At 31.7% G+C, this 22,311-nt stretch overlaps 1 protein-coding gene across 2 annotated transcripts; it reads left to right on the forward strand.

Annotated features, from left to right (window-relative positions):
- Positions 1 to 305: 305 nt before the first annotated feature.
- LOC145333496 (uncharacterized) lies at positions 306 to 22,156 on the forward strand. 2 transcript variants are annotated; one of them, XM_080178649.1, is made up of 15 exons: positions 306 to 403; positions 7,206 to 7,272; positions 13,549 to 13,597; positions 14,166 to 14,237; positions 14,556 to 14,642; positions 15,140 to 15,221; positions 15,740 to 15,814; positions 16,790 to 16,840; positions 17,189 to 17,287; positions 17,787 to 17,837; positions 18,896 to 18,964; positions 19,787 to 19,859; positions 20,666 to 20,778; positions 21,554 to 21,610; positions 21,982 to 22,156. In XM_080178649.1, the coding sequence occupies exons 1-15, from the start codon at positions 359 to 361 to the stop codon at positions 22,024 to 22,026; spliced, it is 1,035 nt and encodes a 344-aa protein (XP_080034775.1). In that variant the 5' UTR covers positions 306 to 358; the 3' UTR covers positions 22,027 to 22,156. The 2 variants fall into 2 exon arrangements, with proteins under 2 accessions (XP_080034775.1, XP_080034774.1); XM_080178648.1 differs by having other exon boundaries at positions 19,787 to 19,858; positions 20,659 to 20,778.
- Positions 22,157 to 22,311: the final 155 nt, after the last annotated feature.

The following is a 22,311-nucleotide window of genomic DNA, read 5'->3' on the forward strand; positions in this document are numbered from 1 at the left end:
TTATGATCCGATTTTCAAAATTTTTTCTGTTTTAGATATCAAAATTAAATTTCCCGTTGTTTGAAGAAAACAACCATGACGGTCATTCCCATCCACGAAATTTTGTGCTTCGCTACTTATGGATGTTGTCATCCTTGTATGCGTTTAAGTCATTTCAAAAATTAAAAAACATACAGAAATATGTTACTATAATATAAATTTTTGTCCAGGTTTAAATTTCCAGTGGGTTTTAAAATTGTTACATATTAAGCAAAATTAAATGAAAATTGCATAAAAATCTTATTATTTTGTTTTAATAATGATTATTTTATTTTCCAGAGCTTGAAAATGTGAAGAGAAAAAAGAAGGAATTTTAAAAATGGAGAATTATTATCTTTGGAGACCTGCCCCTCCCCCTAGAAGGGTAAGTATTCAGTGATATGTCAATAGAATATTATTTAATTCTCCCTTCCTGAACCTTAACAAGTAAAAAAATTTCCAATGGTTAGAGATATTTAATTTAAATACATGTGTGACAACAGATCTATGTATACAAGTAATTACCTCCCCCCCTTTTCCAATGACCTTTTTCATCTGCTAGCAAATTGTTTTCTGCTACTTGGCTGTATTAATATTCCCGACACAATTGAGAGTCGGCACAAGGTCATAGGTATAGAGAAATACAGTTGTTTAACCCTTTATCCCCCTAGGGGATAGAAAAATAGCTTAAAACCGTTCCAAGACTTAAATATGAAAATATGAGGCTTACCCTAAATAGAGAACTTAATCGGTTCAGTTGCTGAGATTTTAAGCTTCAGACGAAAACCTTACTACTTTTATTACAGGATATTGCACCATGAAATATACAAAAATAGACGGAAATGAAAATTAAATCCAAATCATATAATCAAAACCTGGTTTATTGGTAACTTTACAAAGGAAGATGAGATGGATATTCTCTCATTTTATGACGTAACATGGCTGATTTTTGAGACGCTTTTTATTAAAGTTACGTTTATTGGCCCGCAATTCCGGCATTGATCTAATAACTTTCATTTTAATATCCACTGAAAACTATTTGATAAGTAACTATTATAAAATTTTAATTATCTTTTAAACTTAAACTTAATTTTTAATTTTTCTTTGTACTTTATTTGATTATATTTTTAAAAAAACATGAAAATATTTGATTACTTACAGTTTAAGCGAGTGGAAATTTTTTTGACAGTTTTGGTAACGGTTTATATTTATAAAATATTAGTGCTGAATGATTTTTTAAAACAAGGATTACAACATTCATAAAAGCAAAACTTAACAATAAATTCAATTTCATAATAAAAAAAATTCAACGTTGCTTAGAAAAAACATATTATTTCTAGTATGGCTTCAAAACCGATCAATATCCGCTGGATTAGAACCGGTTCTCAGCCATAAAGGTCTTCATGCGAAGTATCGTATTATAGACAATTTTCCACTGATGATAACTTGAAAATTATAAAACTGATACCAGTTTTGTTCGCCCGGGCCTTTAAAACTGGTTATAGTCTGATATTTTTTCACTTTAATATCCGTGGAAAGCTGTCTATAATACGATTCGATAAATAACTATTAAAGTTTCTAACATATGGACTACTAATGTTTGGTCTAAAAAGACCATATAAAATCATGATTTAAAGCTTGGGGGTATAAAATATATAAACAAACAGATTTTAAAATGACGGTCAAACGCACAGTCGGCCAAAAAGTCATATACAAAAGCGCTGTATCTTTAAACATGTCGTTTAAGCAAAAATGTTTGTAGTGTTTTTAATAATTTTAATAGCGTAGCTACCCTATAACAAGGGTTTGGACTTACTCAGTATATTATTATGTGTCAACCACTTTTTTTGACTATTGGACCATTACACTAGTTAACTAAATATTAAGCTTCAGACAAAATTCCATCAGTTATTAAAATCTTAAGATTCAAACAAAAATCCTTACTTCTTTATATAATACTATTGCTTTTAATTTTTTCTACGGGTTATTTCTATTGGTAGGGGGTTGGTACTCTCCCCCATATTAGTTATAAACCATCCCAGGACCTATAAGAAGCTATCCTAAAAGAAGAACCATATCAGGTTCAGTGATGAGCGAGGTCCTTCGGTACAAACAGACAGACAAACAGACACACTATCTTCATAATACAAAGTAGAACGATGTCTGTCTGTCCGTCTGTCCGTCTGTCTGTCTGTCCCTTAAGATCTCGGTAACCACTGAACCGATCGGATTATACTCTTCAGGGTATCTACCTATTGGTCCTGTGGTGGTTTTAAGCTATTTTCTTGGGGGGTGGGACACCCCCAACCCCCCCAAAAACCAAAAAATCTCCCCCCTATTTTTTTTTTTTTTGAAGGAGATTTCCATGGTCCTTTACGATTTTCGCCATAATTTTTTTTATCACCTCTTGGGGCAAAGCCCCTAGAGGCTAGGGGCGAAGCCGCTAGTATTACTATATTATAAGAATGATTGTTGTGTGTTTACTGTTCATGCAATGCACTTAATTATCCTTACTTTTCCAGAGAATACATATAAACAAAACGCTTAAACGTCATGTTATTACTGCGCTACTTATGAACATATTAGTCCTGGTTTCTTGGTTCATGTGCATTCATGTGTTACGAAGATTATTGTGTGCGATAACTTCCGTACAAATATATCACATTGTCAAATTAGCAAAACCGCTTAACCCGGTAATGTTGCTTAACACGTAACGCATCAACTCTGCATCGGGGAGGTGATAGGTTCGAATCTCGACTCAACAATGCATCACAACTAAAGACACTCAAAATAGTTCTTATTGGTACTATATCAGATGCGCGACTTTAATAGTTAGATTAGTGTGAATGCCTTGGCTCAAAACAGGAGCAACCTATTACTATGCACATATAGGCGTTTTTCGAGAGCGGTTTATTAAGATAGGGATAATTTGAGATGAACCAATTTTTTTAAGCGAAGCATTTCTGAACAAAGTTTTAGTTTTGCTATTTTGTCGTTTGGCTGACCAGTGTCGTTAAGAAAATTCTGTGGAAACAATAGGACACTAAATATTATAGACCATGGTCAAATAAGTTCTCAAACTTTTACAGGAATAAATTGTATGATAAATAAATTAGGTAAAGACAATGTCCTATATAAATCAATGTACATTCGCAATGATGATACACACAGTTACCCCTTCTGTAGATTATAATTAGTGGTTGAAATGTTTGGACACTTAAAGTTGTTAATCCAATGAATAAGAAAATATAAATAGTTGAATTATATAATAAGCTATCAGTTTGTCTGTCCGTCTGTCTGTTTTTATGTCTGTCTGTAAAGGACCTGCGCTACAAGGCGATTTTACTTTTTTGTTTATGTTTGAAACAGTTAATAATCGTGTTGTATTATAGAGAGTTTTTCGGTGGATATTTAAAGAAAATATATAATACTAAAAACCAGTTCTGTTAGCCCAGTTTAGCCCAGGCTAACAACTGGTATTGATTTTATATTTTTTTACTTCATGTTCTAGGAAAAATGTCTGTATTATGATGCTATAAATGATTTTTCAGTAAGACTGAGAATCGATTCTAATATAGCGGTGATTAATCGGATTCGAATCCATACTGGAGATAATTCTAAACTTTAATAGTTAATTAATAATGATTAATAATGAATAAATAAACAACGCTTAAACTGTTTTTAACCTATTTTTGAATGGGGAGTCAAAAATATACTAGGACACCTATAGAATCAGACTGCAGAGCCCAAATTTGAATTAAGTCCCCAATAAACTTTTTTTGGGGGATTTAAAAATTAATTTTTAGTGTTGCTGTAATCATTTTGACTGAAGCAATAGCTCTTTTTTTACTTCGGGTAATATTGTGGCTTACAGAACATTTTTATAAAATTCACTTTATATTGATACAATAAAAAAAACATTACTCTGTTCATTGGAAATATTTTTTTTTTCCAAAACAATTAATTTCATTGAAAAATCTAACATTTACAATAAAACAAATAATTCTGAAATCTAACCAATAAGATGTCTTGTTTTATTTCAATTCCTAACAATTTAAAAAAAAAGAGTGTTTTCACAAAGTGACTTATTTCCAATGGAGTTAAATAATTTTTATTTAATTAAAATGAAAAAAATGAAAACCATACACATAAAAGATACATTCTTTTTAAAATTATTTTAAAAATAAGTTTGAATAATCTTATTTTATAACGCATTTGTATATGTGACAAAAATAAATTTGTTGTATTGCATAAACATTTGTTGTCATTTAACCCTTTACAGCCATTTTTTATATTTTTAAAATAAGTGAGAGAACACAAACATGTTAATGTTAATTCGTTGATATATTATAAAGAAGTAACTTTTTAGTGAATTTTTATAGTAAAATCATAAGGCCTAATTTTACTCTATACCAGAATACAATATTTATGAAGCAAAGCACTCTAAAAGCTATGAATTTTACCCAAATAAAAAAAAACCTTTTGCTTCGGTCAAAATGATCACGGCAACAGTAAAAATTAATATTTAAATCCCCCCAAAAAAGTTTATTGGGGATTTAATTCAAATTTAGGCTCTGCAGTCTGATTCTACTGGTGTCATAGTATATTTTTTATATACGTTTTAAAAATAGGTTAAAAACAGTTTAAATAATAAAAGACGTGCAATAAAGAGCTACTAGCTTGTACACAAGTTTTTAAAAGCGAAGCATTTCTATATTTAGGGTCGGTCCGTCCGTACGTCTTTCCGTCCGTACGTCCGTCCGTCCGTAACGGATAGCTTTTTTCATTAATTTAAGCATTTTAGAATTGTCCTATCGATTTCAAACTTTGCATGGTGATTCCTTTAGTAGTTAGGTACGATTTAGAAAGCGTAGCAACTCTATAATCATTACCAAAATGTCCGTACGTCCATTTTAATCATGTTGATTTTTTTCTTTTATAACAACAAATTTTTATGTGATCTAATCATCCAATTGATCTGATTTTTGTTATATTGATTCCTGGGACAACAAAGTATAATGTAATAAGCGAAGCAACTCTATAATCATGTCCTAAAAATGTATGTATGTCCATAACCATTATCCTGTATCAAGCACTATTTCATCAAATTTGTTTACAATTTTGCTTCGACTGACTTTATTCTGATTATTCAGTTCTGTCACTATATAAGTGTTAATGTCCGTTTGTCCTACCGTTTCAGTGCTTCGCTTTTATGAATGTTGTCATCCTTGTTTTTGTATAAATATGTTATTTAAATAATGTACAAGTGTACATTTGTTTATTTTGTTATAGTTTAATAAGTTTCTAAACGTTATTGTTTACTAATCAATCATTTAATTAAAGTTTTTATGTTGATTTTCCTTTTGATGTAATTTAATATGAAATCATACACTTTTTGATACAGTTTGAATTACAAAAAAAGAAGATAGACACATGGAAAATTTGCTGATATTTACAAATGAAACCTTTTAATATCCGCTGGTTTAGAACCGGTTCTCAGACATACTAAAAAATCTTATATAGGATAGTATTACAGACAATTTTCAACCAATAATAATAAAAATCTTAAAATCAATACCAGTTTTGTTAACACGGCCATTTTACTACCAACACCTGTTTTAATCTTATATTTATTAATTTTAATATCAGCGGAAAGCTGTCAACAACACGATGAAAAAAATAACTAGTATTATTACCCATAACAAAATATACAAAATAAATAGACATACTATATATAGATTACGCTTCTGACCCGATTTTTCGTCAAATCTTAACAGAAACATTATTAGCAGACGATAGTATTGTTTACTTTCGACTCAAGCTGAGGTGGATTCTTTAAAATAAAATAGACTTGCCACTCGATGGTGTGGCAAAATTATTTTTGTGAAAAATCCTCCAAAAGCTTATTAAAAATCTACAAAAATTAAACAAAATCATATGTAAATAACCATTGTATGATTTTATTTAATTTTTGTAGATTTTTAATATTTGAGGATTTTTCACAAAAATAATTTTGGCTCACCAGCGAGTAGCGAGCCTAATTTTTTTAAGAATCCACCTCTGTTTGAAGCTTTCTCATTTATGACGAAATTTTTGAGCAAGTAAGTTTGATTCAGTAAAGCTTTCTACTAAGAAATTATAATGTTTACAGCTGACTTTTAACATGTATGAAATGAAAAAAAAACATGCATTCATAATGAAATGTGTACATAATTTCAACCAATGAGATATAATGTAGGTTCCGATGGGATTCTCCTATTGGCTCAATCAGACATTACCTCTCTTGTCTTACTACCTTTATTACAAAATATTAACTTACTAGGCAAATTTAGATATAGGTCGCACAAACCTTCAAATTGTGGCGAAAACATAAAAAAAAATTGTTCAAACAAAATGTAAAGTCTAAGTGTTAAAACCAATATATGTTAAGTTTTGTTTATCTGCAAATTTATCCAAGCGCAAAACCACAGTAAAATTGTACAAAAGAAAAAAATTAATAAAAATAACAAAGAAATTTTTGGCAGGGTTAGAAGTTTAGAACATTTTAGTGCTTTCCTAACAGAGACACAGATAGTTATTCTGAAGTTAAAACAAAAACCTTTTGGAACGCATCTTTTAGTAACTACAAATGCAGTAACAAAACAATTTATTTAAACGAAATACGAAATAATATCCAAAAAGGTATATATTTGGTTTTATAAGTAAATCTCTAACTCTTCACACAATTTAAACAGTTTTTTACCTTTCCAGAACCCAACTGGAGGCCTGAAGCACCTGAACCTAAGGTCAAAATCCAATATTTAAAACATATACGAAACCACATCCCAAAAGGAAACTTTTTTACCCAAATAACCTATTCTCTCAATTCTAAGATAAAGCCTATGCTCCCTGTTAACAAAAAAGGGTCAGAACTCCCCCCCCCCCCTCAACACAAATATTTGATTCTGTATTTCATTTTCGACATATTATAACTGTGTTAAACTGTATAGACAGCTGTCCGTGCATAAAAAATAAGATGGTATCAACTCAATTTTTATTGTCTCTTAATGAGCCATAAGCCTTATCCAATCAAATACGATTTTATATTGGGACTTTTAATTGTTTTTTTTTACTTAAGACAGTAAGGATGTTAATGAATTTATTCTAATCTAGTCGTTCTTATTATTAATTGTATACTATAATTTTAGAGGCAAAGCTGCGATGTTTCGCTATCAACTGGAGTTCTCGTTCTTGGTGTCGTTGGAGGAACTTTAGGTAAACATTTTCCACTATGGCTTTTTATCCGGTCAACTTTACTGAATTAGAATCGCAATGAAAGATCATGGATCGCATCGTATTATTGAGAATTTTCCGCAAATGATAAAATAAACTTAATGCATGTTAGTCACGGCCCGATGAGTTAAAACTATTATAAAGAATGCATGCCAATGATATGATTTTTTGAGTTCTTCAGTTCTCATAATATCATACAAATCTTCACTGTAAATAAGATCTATATAGGTTCAACAGTAAGTTAAATATTTCGGCACAGACAGAGACAGACAGACGCTCATTGTGTTACTTTTTTATGTACAATTTTCGTTTTCTTTAGTTTTCTTTTATGGATGTTTTCATCCTTTTGATTTAAAGTTTCACCATGTTGATTTTGATTCATAAATTGCTTGGAATTCTGAGTAATGCAAATCTCGACAAGCTTTTAATAATTTAAATTTTTCCGAGAATAATGAATATAGCATTTGAAAATTTATAAAAGTTTGTCCAAATGAGGTCCAAAAATAAAATAGCTTTTGGTTTAAAAGTATTTTTATTTCATTAGAGTCATTTTTCCAATTATATAAAGTAGTAAAATTTTTTTTGTCTGTAATGAAGGATCTCGCTAACTGCTGAACCGATATGGTTCTCCTCTACAGGGTATCTTCTCATAGGTCCTGGTAAGGTTTATGACTATTTTTGGGGAGGGTACCACCACCCTTCCAAGAGAAAGCCCCCCTAGTTGCTATGATAATGTAGTAAATATTTTAATGAGGGACAAGGGACAGTGATTCTGACAAACAATTCTAAATGAAAATTTTCCCACAACCCTCATCCTCCCCACTTCTTACTCTCTTCCCTTTAGTTACAGCACAAAACAAGTTTTACTCCAAATGGCATAACACAGCTAGAATATCCAAATTTACAGCCCCTGAGCTGGATCTTTAAATCATTTCAATGGTGCGCCAAATCGGAGTGAGCCAACTTTCCACCAATGAAGGCACAGCATTTTACGAAATGCCGCGCTGTGATTGGCTGAAATTCGGCGCACCCCGATTTGGCGCACCATTAAAATGATTTAAAGATCCAGCTCTGATTATAATTGAACCGGGTCAATGACGTACACATAGACTCATAATTTTGTATATGTTACTAGATGCTAACGGCGCAGCCACTAGTTTATTTATAGTATTGCATATTTCTATGTAAATTTGCAAATGTAAATTATTGTCATGAATTTGATGGTGTACCTTAACTTTCGCAAATCATCTTTACCTTAATTTTTCTAAGTAGCAAAATGACATAATAGTCAGTGAGATGGGGGGAGGGGGGGCATTGGGCTGTTTATTACACTACTCCCTGAAGTCTTACAATTACGTTTTCTTATTCATGGATTAACAACCTTGGGAACTTTTATTGAATTTTAATTGGTTGGTACATAAAGTTGACTGTCCAAAGCATAGACGTCCAAGGGGGGGGGGGGGTAAGGTGGGGATTCCCCCTCCCCATTTAAAATTCACCCCTACCCTGGCACCCCCAACCATTTAAAAGGGGGTATTTACCCCCCCCCCCCTATGAAAATTTTTTACCCCCCTCCCAAAAAAAAATTTAGACGCCCCCTGGTCCAAAATTTTAACCACTAATTTTAATCTACAGAAGGGGTAATTTAGTGTATCATCATTGTGGATGTACATCAATTTATCGGTCATTATGTTATCCCTTTAGATTCCTGCATTAGAGTTACTTAATATAGAAGGGGGAGCAAAATTACGTTAAAGAAATGATGAAGGTTGATTTTGTGCTTTTTTAATATTTTGATAAAATTTACCAATTGCAGAAGTGTATGCTCACTTTAAAATTTTTCAAATGTAAATTGTTGTCCAACATTAAGTCATGAATTGGGCGAGGCCATAGATATCCAATAATCATCAATCAAAACAGCAAATTTTAGAAACAACAAAAGATAATTACGTCCAATAGAGAGGGGCTGTTAGTTACACTGGTCCTAAAAGTCTTTAAACGCGTTTTTATTCATTGGCGTAACAATTTTGGGGACTTATAATGAATTTTGATTGATTGATCCATTAAGTTGAGTGTTTAAATGTTTCAACCACTAATTTAATCTACAGATGGGATAATCTAATGTATTATCATTGGGGATGTACATCAATTCATCGGCCATTGTCTTATCCATTTAAATCCCTGATGATATAAGGAGAGCCAGATGTTATTATTTGTAGAGTAGCTTCACTTCTAAAAAAAATAATTACCATTAAAATTAATGTATAAGTTTAGATGTATAAACCGGACAAATACCTGGTTCCAGTGGTGGAGACCTCTTTTGTCCGTTAGTAAATTACTTTCTGGTCTTTTGTAGCGACTAGTCTGTGTTAATATTTTCGACGCTATTGGCTGATATTTCAAGGCCTACTTGAAAGTCTGCACAGGGTCCCCACTCTGTAAACTTACAGTTATTTCACCCAAATCCCATTTATTCTTTTACTTTAATACATTTATAGTTATTTATCGCATCGTATCATAAACAGCTTCCCGCGGATATAAAAATGTACAATTATAAGATTCCAACTAGTTTTATTACCCACACGAGATGCCGAAGGTACGGGCTAGCAAAATTGTTCTTAATATCATGATTGTATATTTTATGTTCGTAGAAAACTGGATACAACACGATACGATACATGATCTCTAAGTATGGCTCAGAACCGGTTCTAATCCAGGGGATATTAATCGGTTTCAAAGCCATATTGGAAAAACTTTTCTCTGAAGTTGACAATAAAAGTTATTTTGTTTGGACATATTATTGTTTGCTTTTATATTCATGAAATTTTAATATTAAATTAAAAAAACACAAAAATAATAAATAGAAAACAATATTACACAATTTTATAGCATGCTATAAATAATGCGTTAAACTTTTTTAATTCAACAATGTCCAAAAGTAGCGAAGCATTTACTTGCTAAAATATAGAATTAGTTTTTGCAGTAATTGTCAATAAATCATTGAAAATGACTTTTAACTTTGGTAACCCATGAAATTTTAGGTTATTATAGCTGTTAATTTGTTGAAATTAGCCAATAAACAAGACAGACTCATCATACAGTATATTTTAGGACAATGACGGACGTACAAACATCCCAAGTAGTGTAGTAGCTGCGCTAATATCTAAACACAAATGGCAGAGTTTAATTGTTTATAAATTGGCAAAGAAAATATTTTTTTTGCAATGTTAAGTTATTTTTAGTAGCGTAGCTATTATTATTAGAATAAAATCGTTGGTCTGTCCGGTATTCGTTCATTTTGACATCTAATCTAAATGATTATATTACAATGCATACCGATGTAGTTAAATTAGGCAATATTTAATATTTCAATACTTTACGTTTGTTGTTACCATTATAACCTTTACTGAATATTTCGGCAGGTTTTCATTAACTCGCCTTTGGAAAACAAACGAACTTTTAAAAAATCATTTGGAATGTTTTAGGTTACGACAGATTAAAGCTCCACAAAAATTGGGAAATGGTCAAAGTTGCCCATTTATTAATAAAAGTATTTAACTGTTGCATTTTTCATTAAAAAAAAGTTGCTGCGCTATTTATGGACATAATTGTTCTTGTAATTAATTGCAACATTTTTACTGTAATAATTTTCACATACACAGTTTTATAACAAGTTTAGACTTATCATAAAATACCGGCCCTGAAATATGAAAAAAAAATATGCCACAATCCCTCCCACTGGTTTTTTGTTCACAATAAATAGAAAAATGCGGGGGGGAGGGGTGAGATTTTTTCGGGGTATAGTTTTATTGTTACTATATAAACATAAGACTATATTGCTAATGCAGTTATGTCTAAAAGTATAAAGTATAAACTTTATATAATTATATTTCTTATTGCATATTATAATAGTGAAACTATATCTTACTTTCAAAAAATTAAATCATTCCTTCTTCCATCGGATGAAATATTACGCGATTATTTCTTTGATTACTTTCTTTTGATATGATTATGAAAGTTTTATGTCATTAAGGTGTAACAAACAAGAAATAATTTTATATTTCTTATATTAGCCTGGTCCATTTTGATATCATGTTACCTAAGTTTTTGTCATTATAGTGTAACAAACAAGAAATAATATAGTTTTCCTTTATTAGCCTGCATCATTTTCATATCATGTTATGCAAGATTTTTTGTCATTATGGTTTAACAAACAAGAAATAATATAATAGCCTGGACCATTTTTATATTATGTTATGCAAGTTTGTTGTCACGACGCTGTAACAAACAAGAAATTAGACATTTCCTATATTAGCCTGGACCATTTTGATATGATTATGCAAGTTTTATGTCAATAAGGTGTAAAAAACAAGGAATAAATTATATTTCCTATATTAGCCTGGACCATTTTGATATCATGTTATGCAAGTTTGTTGTCATTAAGGTGTAAGAAACAAGAAATAATATATATTTCCTATATTAGCCTGGGACATTTTTATATCATGTTATGCAAGATTGTAGTCATTATGGTAACAAACAAGAAATAATATAATAGCCTGGACCATTTTTATATTATCTAATGCAAGTTTGTTGTCAAAACGATGTAACAAACAAGAAATTAGACATTTCATATATTAGCCTGGACCATTTTGATATGATGTTATGTAAGTTTGTTGTCATTATGGTGTAACAAACAAGAAATTAGACATTTTCTATATTAGCCTTGATCATTTTGATGTAATTTTATAAAAGTTTGTTGTCATTATGGTGTAACAAACAAGAAACAATACATATTTCCTATCTTAGCCTTGGTCATTTCCATAGTATGTTACGCAAGTTTGTAGTCATTTTGGTGTAACAAACAAGAAATAATATAATAGCCTGGACCATTTTTATATTATGTTATGCAAGTTTGTTGTCAAGACGCTGTAACAAACAAGAAATAATTTTATATTTCCTATATATTTTTTTCTATATTAGCCTGGACCATTTTTACCTGTATTATGTAAATTTATTGTCATAATAAGCTTGGATAATTTTGATACTTTAAAAATAAATGTTTTTATCATTATGTCCAAGGGAGACAATGGATGTAGAATATATGTGGATATATGACAGGTCAAAATTGTCTTTAGGTTGTTATTTCATTTATTGGCCAGTTCTTTCATTTAGTAGGAGGAGAGGGGATAGAGTTTAAGGGGGAAATCGTTATTTTAGCCAGCTTTGTCTTTCACTTTATTAGAGAACATGTAAATCTGGTGTAAGATCCAGGTAAAAACATCCATTATAGAAACGAATTAAAAATCACAGATGACACAGCCCTACAATTAAATTAGTGCAAATAAAAATGCAATTTCTGTACCAGTCTACTATAAGTGTGTTGTTATAAATAGTTGATTGGCACACCTAGAAAGGCAACAAAAATGCATTATACAACATTTTCATTATCAAGATTGTTGCATTCGTGTATTATAAGATCTTAAAAACGGATGGTTCTTCTAAATTTAATATATCTTTAAATTAATTTTCTAATTAGTAGGTTTTGACAAGTTTTCATGTTCATTTTTTCTACCGTTTGACTTCAGAGCCTCGCTTTTATGAAAGTTGTTATCATTGTTCTTTTAATGACAGACAATTAAAAATCTATTTTTCTAATTTGTGGGAATTATTTTTAGAGAAAATCTATGTTTAAAATTACATTTACTAATCATTCTAACTTTGAACTTGAAAAATGTTGGCGGTTTCCATAAAAGTGTTATTCGAGCACATACTCTCCCCCCCCTTCCTTTTTTAAATATTGAAATAGGGGGGTACAATGTAGCCGCGCAGTGTTAGGGCACAGTACGTATTGGCCCCGCAGGGGATATTTTTAATTTATTTGACAAACAAGGGATGGAGTCTCCGTGCTCGCAAAGCTTTTGGAGGGAATGTGCCAAAATATTAGATAAGACACAACACAATTTATGATTCCCTTTAAATAAAAAAGAACAAAATAATGTCTGTTTAAAAGAAAAATGGTGACAACATCCAAAATAAAGAAACAAAGTTCAAATATATCTACACAAAATTAAATTGTCCTAGGATTCTCCATTTCAAATGATTTATGATTTTTTCAAGCATTTCTAAATTGTGAAAATTTAACATCCTCATTAAAATTCATTATAAAGTACTGGCTTTCCCTTTCTCAGCCCCCTTGATGGTTTTACACCCCCTGTTGAATCACTGTGCACGCCACTGAATAAAATGTTTTTTTTACAGGTGTAGCAGCGCTTGTTGCCTATGGGATTGTTCAGCCGCCAACTATAAGGTAACTAATTTAATGTTCTTAAATGAGAGCTATCCTATCAAAGAACGTATTTATATCAGTTTATCCATCTATCTATTTCTATAAGTACAACTCTATCTATTTTTCTATTTATCTAATTAGCTTCAACTCTATTTAGGGGTCAAATTGGGGCTCACTAAATCTCATACAGATCTATCTTTTCATCTATCTAACTATCCATCCATCTATCTATCCATCAATATCTATATAATTAATCTATATATCCAATAAAACTATCTATCCAATAAATCTATCTATCCAATAAATCTATCTATCCAATAAATCTATCTATTCAATAAATATATCTATCCAATAAATCTATCTATCCAAAAAAAACTATCAATCCAATAAATCTATCTATCCAATAAATCTATCTATACAATAAATCTATCTATCCAAAAACTGTCTATTTAGGGTTCAATACGGAGCTTATTTCAATACTACATCTCAAACAGATTTATATATTCATCTATCTAACTATCCACAAATTTATCCATCTATATCTATCTAACGATTCATTAATCTATCTATGCAAAAACTATCTATTTAGAGGCCAATTTGGAGCTTATTTCAACACTACATCTCAAACGGATGCTGATAGTATACACAAAATTGCTTATTCGTAAGTATTTAAGTATAATTCTTTTCTAGTATGGCTTTTAAACCAATTAATATCCGCTTGATTAGAACCAGTTTTTAGCCATACTGAAAAATCTGGTGTAGCATCGTATTTTAGACTATTTCCACGAATATTAAAATAAAAATCATAAATACAGATTAATTATCCCGGACCTTTAGCATCTCCAGGCTTACAAAACTGGTTTTAACCGCCAGAAAAGTGTATTTTTATTTTCCCTTCTAAGATTAAGAAGTACCCCTAAGAGCTTCTAGTGGCGTAACCGTTAGTACTGTATGATACTTTTGTATTCTTTTCTTGTAGGTTAGAAATAATTGGAGTAGTAGTTGGAGGAATTCTGGGAATTCTAGCAAATATTTTACTTATCTATGGAGTTATTAAATCAAAAAGGTAATCATTCTATCTATCTATCTATTTATCTATCTATTTATCTATTTATTTATCTATCTATCTATCTATCTATCTATCTATCTATCTATCTATCTATCTATCTATCTATCTATCTATCTATCTATCTATCTATCTATCTATCTATCTATCTATCTCTCTATCTATCTATCTATCTATCTATCTATCTATTTATCTATCTATCTATCTATCTATCTATCTATCTATCTATCTATCTATCTATCTATCTATCTATCTATCTATCTATCTATCTATCTATCTATCTATCTATCTATCTATCTATCTATCTATCTATCTATCTATCTATCTATCTATCTATCTATCTATCTATCTATCTATCTATCTATCTATCTATCTATCTATCTATCTATCTATCTATCTATCTATCTATCTATCTATCTATCTATCTATCTATCTATCTATCTACCTATCTATCTATCTATCTATCTATCTATCTATCTATCTATCTATCTATCTAGATGGTACCTAGTGCACTGGTTGATATTCCACGTGGTATTGATAGCTGTTGGTATAGCTGCTAGTCTGCTTATTATTCTACTTCAGGAACATACGGATACATAATGCATACCCCCCCTGAAATCTGTTGGCAGGGATAAATTTTCTTTACCGCCGCCAAAATTTACCCCCGGGGTAAAATCTTTTTGGGGAAATTTAAATATTATTAAATATTTAGTATCAAAAATGCGCGCGAAGCGCGCAAAATTTTTTTTTGGTAGGGATTATTTATTTGGGGGGGGGGGGGGTGTCCACAGCACTCCCAGGGTAGGGGTAAATTTTAAATGGTGGGGGGATAAATTAAAAAAAAATAGGGAAGTAATCCCCACTTTACCCCCCCCCCCTCTTGGACGTCTTTGTTTCCAGGACCTATGAGAAGCTACCCTGTAAATGAGAACCATATCGGTTCTGTGTTTAGCGAGATCCTTTGGTACACACAGATCCTTTTACCTTATAATAAGGATTAAAAACCATTATTAGAAAGTAGGACAGGGAGATTATTCCTAACAATATAAAGGCTTCAATATGTACTGAATTTCCATTGTCCTATCCCTATATCCCTGCAGAGAGATTTGAACATGTTGTATGCTGTTATACCTGTCACCATGACGGCCATTGTCATTTTCAGCTGGATTAAGGTAACTGGCGGAAATTATAGTATACATGTTTTTTTATGCTTTAAGCATTTTTTTATACATATGGTATGTTAGTACGTCTCGTCCGTATCGGCTAGCTCTTGAGTTAATCTAGGCATGTTTGAACTGGCTTATGGATTTCAAACTTGATTTCTGTATTAGCAGGGTACGTTTTTGAGAGCACTAACTAAAAAGTCAAAAGGTTCATTTGAAACATGTACGTTTTTAAAAACTTTTATCTAATATACTTTCTATTCATTTTATTTTTGGGGTAATGATTCATAGGTCCACCTAGTCAAGCACTTTATTAGTAAGATATAGTTTAGATATACATAAACAAGGATGACAACATCCATAAAAGCGAAGCACTGAAACGGTAGGACAAACGGACATTAACACTTGTACAGTGTCAGAACTGAATAATCAGAATATAAATGAATAAGAATCAAAGCAAAATTGTAAGTAAATTTGTTGAAAAACTGCTTGATTCAGGATAATGTTTATGGACATACTAACATTTTTAGGACTTGATTATAGTGTTGCTTCGCTGATTACATTATACTTTGTTGTCCCAGGAATCAATATACCAAAAATCAGATCAATCGAATGATTAGATCACATAAAAATTTGTTGTTAAAAAAGTAAAAAAAACAACATGTTTAAAATGGACGTACGGACATTTTGGTGATGATTATAGAGTTGCTACGCTTTCTAAATCGTACCTAACTATTAAAGGAATCACCATGCAAAAACCGAAATCGATAGGACAATTCTAACATGCCTAAATTAACGAAAAAAGCTATCCGTTACGGACGGACGGACGTACGGACGGACGGACCGACCCTACTTTTAGAAAAGCTTCGCTTTTAAAAAGACCTAAAAGCTTCCTCTAGAGGTTATCCATTTAAATTCAATTTACTAATAAAATGCATATGTGTATGTATTGACATCTAGAAGGTAATTCATATTGATATTTAGGTGTATCAATTGTTTTGCTTAATGAAACCAAAGTCTATTGGACAATGTAAGGTAAGAAATTTATTTCAGGTACTCAAACCCACAAAAAAAAACAAAAAATCCCCCTCCATTTTTAAAAGAATTTTAGCGAATTTGCTAATTTGCCATTTTTCGCGAAAATTTGCGACCCATTCGCATTTTTTTCTGTTTGTCTGTACTGAAGGATCCCTCTAACCGCTAAACCGATTGGGTTCTCCTTTACAGGGTAGCTTCTCATAGGTCCTGGGAAGGTTAATAACTATTTTGGGGGATGGTACCACCACCTTCCCAAGAGAAATCGCTCCTAGAAACCCCCCCCCAAAAAAAAAAAAAAATATTGTATCAAAATTTTAAAATGAAAGGTTTGGTGATTTTTCTTAGGTGCATTCCCGTGAATATTTGAATGGTTCTATGGGAGACCTGGACTGGATGCCTCCCGCCCCCACTTATGGAAAAATATGGCTGCCACCTCCAAAACAGGTATCCAAATTTTTATAAACATTTTCTCGTATTAGTAGGCTTTAAAACTCTGGGTACTTTAATTGATTTGTGATTGATTGGTTCCAAACTAGTACAGTAGAGTCCAAACTTTCTTAAAATAATTTTGATCTACAGAAGGTGACATTTGGTTGATCATCATTGGAGATAAATATCAATTTATCGTCTATACTAGCGGTTACGCTCTAGCACCTAGGGGCTCTATATTTGAAGGGATAGGGAATGGCAGAATAAAAGTCTAAACCCATACCCAAACTAAAAATGAAACACTCTTAACCATATCAGGACCTAATAGAAGTCTCACTGTAAAGGAGAACGATATCTGTTAGCGAGACCCTTCGCTACATAAAAGCTTACTACTTTTTATAATATCCATAGACACAGTGTTTCGCCCATTTAGGGTTCATCAGTATGGCTCAATTCATCAGAGTTAATTTTATAATTGGAAGATCCTCATTAATAATAAATATTTTAACTACAGGATGATAGAACTGAATTCTATCCACAAGACACTCTTACAAAAAGTCTTCAGGTACAATTTTTTTTACAAGGTTTAGGAGGGTTGAATTGGATGATACTAGCGGCTACGCCCCCTAGGGGCCTCAAAAGGCAATTAAGGCGGTGCAGAATTAAATTCGACTTGCCCATTTTCTTTGAAAGGTAGGGTACCCTTCCCCAAAATAGTTATAAACCTTCTCAAAACCTATGAGAAGCTACCCTGTACTGGAGAACCATTTCGGTTCGGTGGTTAGCGAAAACATTGGTACAAATACAAAAACAGACAAAGACATCCAGGATTGAAATCAGGGAATGTTGATGCCAATCTTTCTAGTGTCTGTCCGTGCCGCGAGCAGACTCTCTAAGATTAAAAAAAAACTTGACGAACCCCAAACTGTCCCAGTTTTGAGCAAGACGATTCCTGCGACGTCATATAAAAAGGGAAGGGGAGAAGAAAATCTCTTCCCTGTTCTCCCATCTCTTTTGAAGAGATTTTCTTCCCCCCTTCCCTTTTTCTTTCCCGAAACGTATATGACGTAACTGGAATCGTTTTGCTCAAAACTGGGACAGTTTGGGGTTCGTCAAAAAACTTTCCTGTAAAAACAGCCATGACATTAGAAACTGTAAAAACAGCCATGACATTAGAAACTATAAAAACAGCCATGACATTAGAAACTGTGAAAACAGCCATGACATTAGAAACTGTAAAAACAGGCATGACATCAGAAACTGTAAAAACAGCCATGACATTAGAAACTGTAAAAACAGCCATGACATTAGAAACTGTGAAAACAGCCATGACATCAGAAACTGTAAAAACAGCCATGACATTAGAAACTGTAAAAACAGCCATGACATTAGAAACTGTAAAAACAGCCATGACATTAGAAACTGTAAAAACAGCCATGACATTAGAAACTGTAAAAACAGCCATGACATTAGAAACTGTAAAAACAGCCATGACATTAGAAACTGTAAAAACAGCCATGACATTAGAAACTGTAAAACAGCCATGACATTAGAAACTGTAAAAACATCCATGACATTAGAAACTGTAAAAACAGCCATGACATTAGAAAGTATTTGTTTTAGGAGAGACTGTATGAAGTGCCTTGGTGGGATAGTTTCAGGAGACCCAGCCATGACAGAGAACATATCTATGTAAGTTTACCTATTTATTTTTACACATTGGATATATGTATTATTACTTGGATCCGACACAACCCAATCTTTCCCGATTTTGTATAATTTTTTGAGGAACACGACTCCAGTGACGTCATATTTTTCTTTCCCGAAAAAGGGAAGGGGGGAAGTAAATCTCTTCAAAAGAGATGGGGAAAACCCCCTTTTCTCCCATCTCTTTTTTTCTTCCCCCCTTCCCTTTTTCGGGAAAGAAAAATATGACGTCACTGGAGTCGTGTTCCTCAAAAATTATACAAAATCGGGAAAGATTGGGATGTGTCCTTGGATCCTACACCAGATTTTCATTTTCTCTAATAAATTGAAATTTGCAACGGCCTAAATAACCCTTTACTCCCATCCCCTCCCGTCTTACTGAATGAACGAACTGACCAGTAAATGATGTCCATGTTAGAAAGCTAAAATCCACGTAAATTCTACCTACATCCAGGAACGTCCAACAAGTTAATATTTTGTTTGCTCTTTTATTGAATGTAGTCTAATTTTTTTTATATGTAATCTAAGTAATTCTTCTTAAAAATTTAAGGTTTTAATTATATTTGCAGTATGGCTTCTAAGTCGATTAATATCCAGAATATTAGAACCGGTTTTCAGTCATATTGAAAAATCATGTATTTTCTACGAATATTAAAATAAAATCATAAAATTAATACCAGTTTTGTTAGTCTGAGCCTTCGGCCCGGTAGGTCTAATAAAACTGGTATTATTTTTATTTTTTTTCATTTTAATATCTAGGGAAAGCTTTCTATGTTACAATGCGATAAATAACTGTTAATGTTTTAGGACAATACCTATATTTATTATGGATCCGAATCTACTGAAAGCAGTATTGTTCCTTATAACAATGATAGAAAAGGTATTTTTTAAATCTTTTGTAAATCTATTTCTCGTATTCATTCGAATTTATGGATAGGAACCGGTTCTCATCTATACGAAAAAACTATGTCTCGCATCGTATTATATCCAGCTTTCTACGAATATAGAAATGTACAATCATAAGATTAAAACTAGTTTTTTTAGCCGGTGACTTCGTCACCTCGGGGCTAAAAAAAACTATTTTAATCTCATAATTGTACATTCTATATCCGCGGAAAGCCGTTTATAATACGATGCGAGAAATAACTATTATACAATCATAATTTGCTCTATCTTATTGCTGCTAAAATTATTGCTGGTTTCCCTCAAAGCGCGTCTATTGAGCCAGAGGGTAGGGGATATTGGGCTGTTACACTAGCCCCCAAAGTTTTATATTTTCTTATTCTTTAAACAACAACTTTGGGTACTTTTGATCGGTTGGTTCATTAAATTGTATTTCCATCCAATCACTAATTGTAATAAACATAAGAGGTAATTTTGTGTATCATTATTAGGAATATACATCAATTTATCAGCCATTGTATTATCCCTTTAGATCCCTGCTATCGAGTACCGACACCTCCACCCACCCCCCATTACCTTTAAAAAAATAAATAAGGGCTGCTAACTTTGATGGGCCCAAACCTTGCGAGGGCTACACAGTACCCACTATAAGCTAACCTAACTTGACCTAACCTAAAGTAGCAAACAAACAAATGAAAAAGTGGTATGAAATTTAATCGAGAAGTCATTTTAGGGAAAATTGTCCAAATCATTATTTAAAAATTAATACGCTACACGCTTCAGACTATGATTATCCCACGATGCCATCAACAGCTCAAGTTGTTGTACAGTGCCATCTCCATGAAAACCGGTTCTGCCAACTCTGTGGTCAAAATACTAGGGAGACCTCTATTGAGGTAAATTTGAACCAATAATTTAGCATTAAAGTTGATCAATTAAAAAAGCTGTTGATTAGCTGTACATTATGTAGTAAATTATCATGTAAAATTTTAAGTATTCTGAAGTAATCATAATGACTAAAAAGTTACATGGTAAAAAATCTTAAAATATTTATCAAAAATTTTAAAAATGGAGTTTTTTAAAGATCACCCTGTATTTAGACAGTTTTTTTCATCATCCTATACAATATTTTTGAATGGACTTTATGCTTACTGGCCATCATAAATAAGATATGAATTGCAATGCATATCTTTAATTCAACATTCAAAGTTATATTTGTTTTATTTCCTAGAAAAATATTTAAAAATAACGGAATCTTTATAATGATTATCAAAGAATTTTTGTCAGTGTATAGTAATTGTTTGTACTACTCCTATATCAGTGGTTCATTCTTTAAAAAAAACAGGTATCACTGAACAGGCTATATGGTAGCTAAATCATCAAAAAAATCATATGCATACTATTCTAAAATCATTTTGAGGGTCTCCTAAAATGTATATAATCTTATGTTCATAACTCCAATATGATTTTTGAACAATTTTCTTTAAACTCATCTATAAAGTTAAACAAAATAAAATTTTGTGATCTGTCTACCAAACCGATATAGCTTTACTTGTTTCTTCAGATTTGCCATATTTATTAGGGGAATGCCTGGCCTCATAACTTATATCTATTAAATATCTTTTGTTAAAATTTTGTTACACTTTTATTGTAGATTTTCTTTGTGTTTAGGAAGAGAGAACAGTGATTAGAGCCACTGCAGGGTATATTGAACACAAAATTAGCCAGGTGGGCGGGATCTTGTTTAGGGTTTTCCATAGAGCCCCAACTAAAAAATTTCCCTTTTTTTTTGTAATTTTATAGGTGGAAGCTTTGGAAACTGTTCTTTTGTACAAACCTATTCAATCACTACCCTCCAAGTTTATAAGCTAACGAATAGCAAAATGGGCTTTGGAAATGTGGGTTGATGTAATATACACAAATCATTATTATATTCTAGGACTTCCGGAAAAGGGTTAGGATATTAAAGGATTTTGCCAGTCGAGTATTCTAACATGGTCTGACACATGTCATCTGTAGAAAGACTTGGTTTCCAGTTTTACCGCATTAAAATATTTAAATAATTTATATTGATTTTTTAACTGTCCATTTATTTTTAGGATTCTGGCAAAACTGACCCTGCTCTTACAAATGCTGAGATTTAAATACTTGATTATAATTCTAAGTAATATAATTTTCAAATTTTCAAAAGTCGTCTCTAATTCAGTTTTTTTTACTGCGCTATTAAAATCAAGAAATACTTTAGGATTTATTGCCTTTAATCTATGTATATTATGTAAGAAATGCCAATTATTTTTTTTTGAATATCATTATTTTTATTGATAACAATTCCTGCATTTTCTAGGAGAAAAGGACTGTTTAACTTACCCTAAATTATGATTATTTCTAAGACAATGGGTCAAATCCTGGCAAGCCTAATTTTAAAAAAT

The sequence above is a fragment of the Acartia tonsa genome, chromosome 12 (genome assembly GCF_053477335.1).
Source record: "Acartia tonsa isolate MP-2025a chromosome 12, ASM5347733v1, whole genome shotgun sequence".
Classification (NCBI taxonomy): domain Eukaryota; kingdom Metazoa; phylum Arthropoda; class Copepoda; order Calanoida; family Acartiidae; genus Acartia; species Acartia tonsa.

Excerpts from the sequence above, each read along its gene's own strand:
- LOC145333496 (XM_080178648.1), top strand. The coding sequence starts at position 359 with ATGGAGAATTATTATCTTTGGAGACCTGCCCCTCCCCCTAGAAGG. Across the intron at positions 7,273-13,548 it reads TGTCGTTGGAGGAACTTTAG|GTGTAGCAGCGCTTGTTGCC; the intron begins GTAAACATTTTC and ends TTTTTTTTACAG. Across the intron at positions 16,841-17,188 it reads AGTCTATTGGACAATGTAAG|GTGCATTCCCGTGAATATTT; the intron begins GTAAGAAATTTA and ends GATTTTTCTTAG.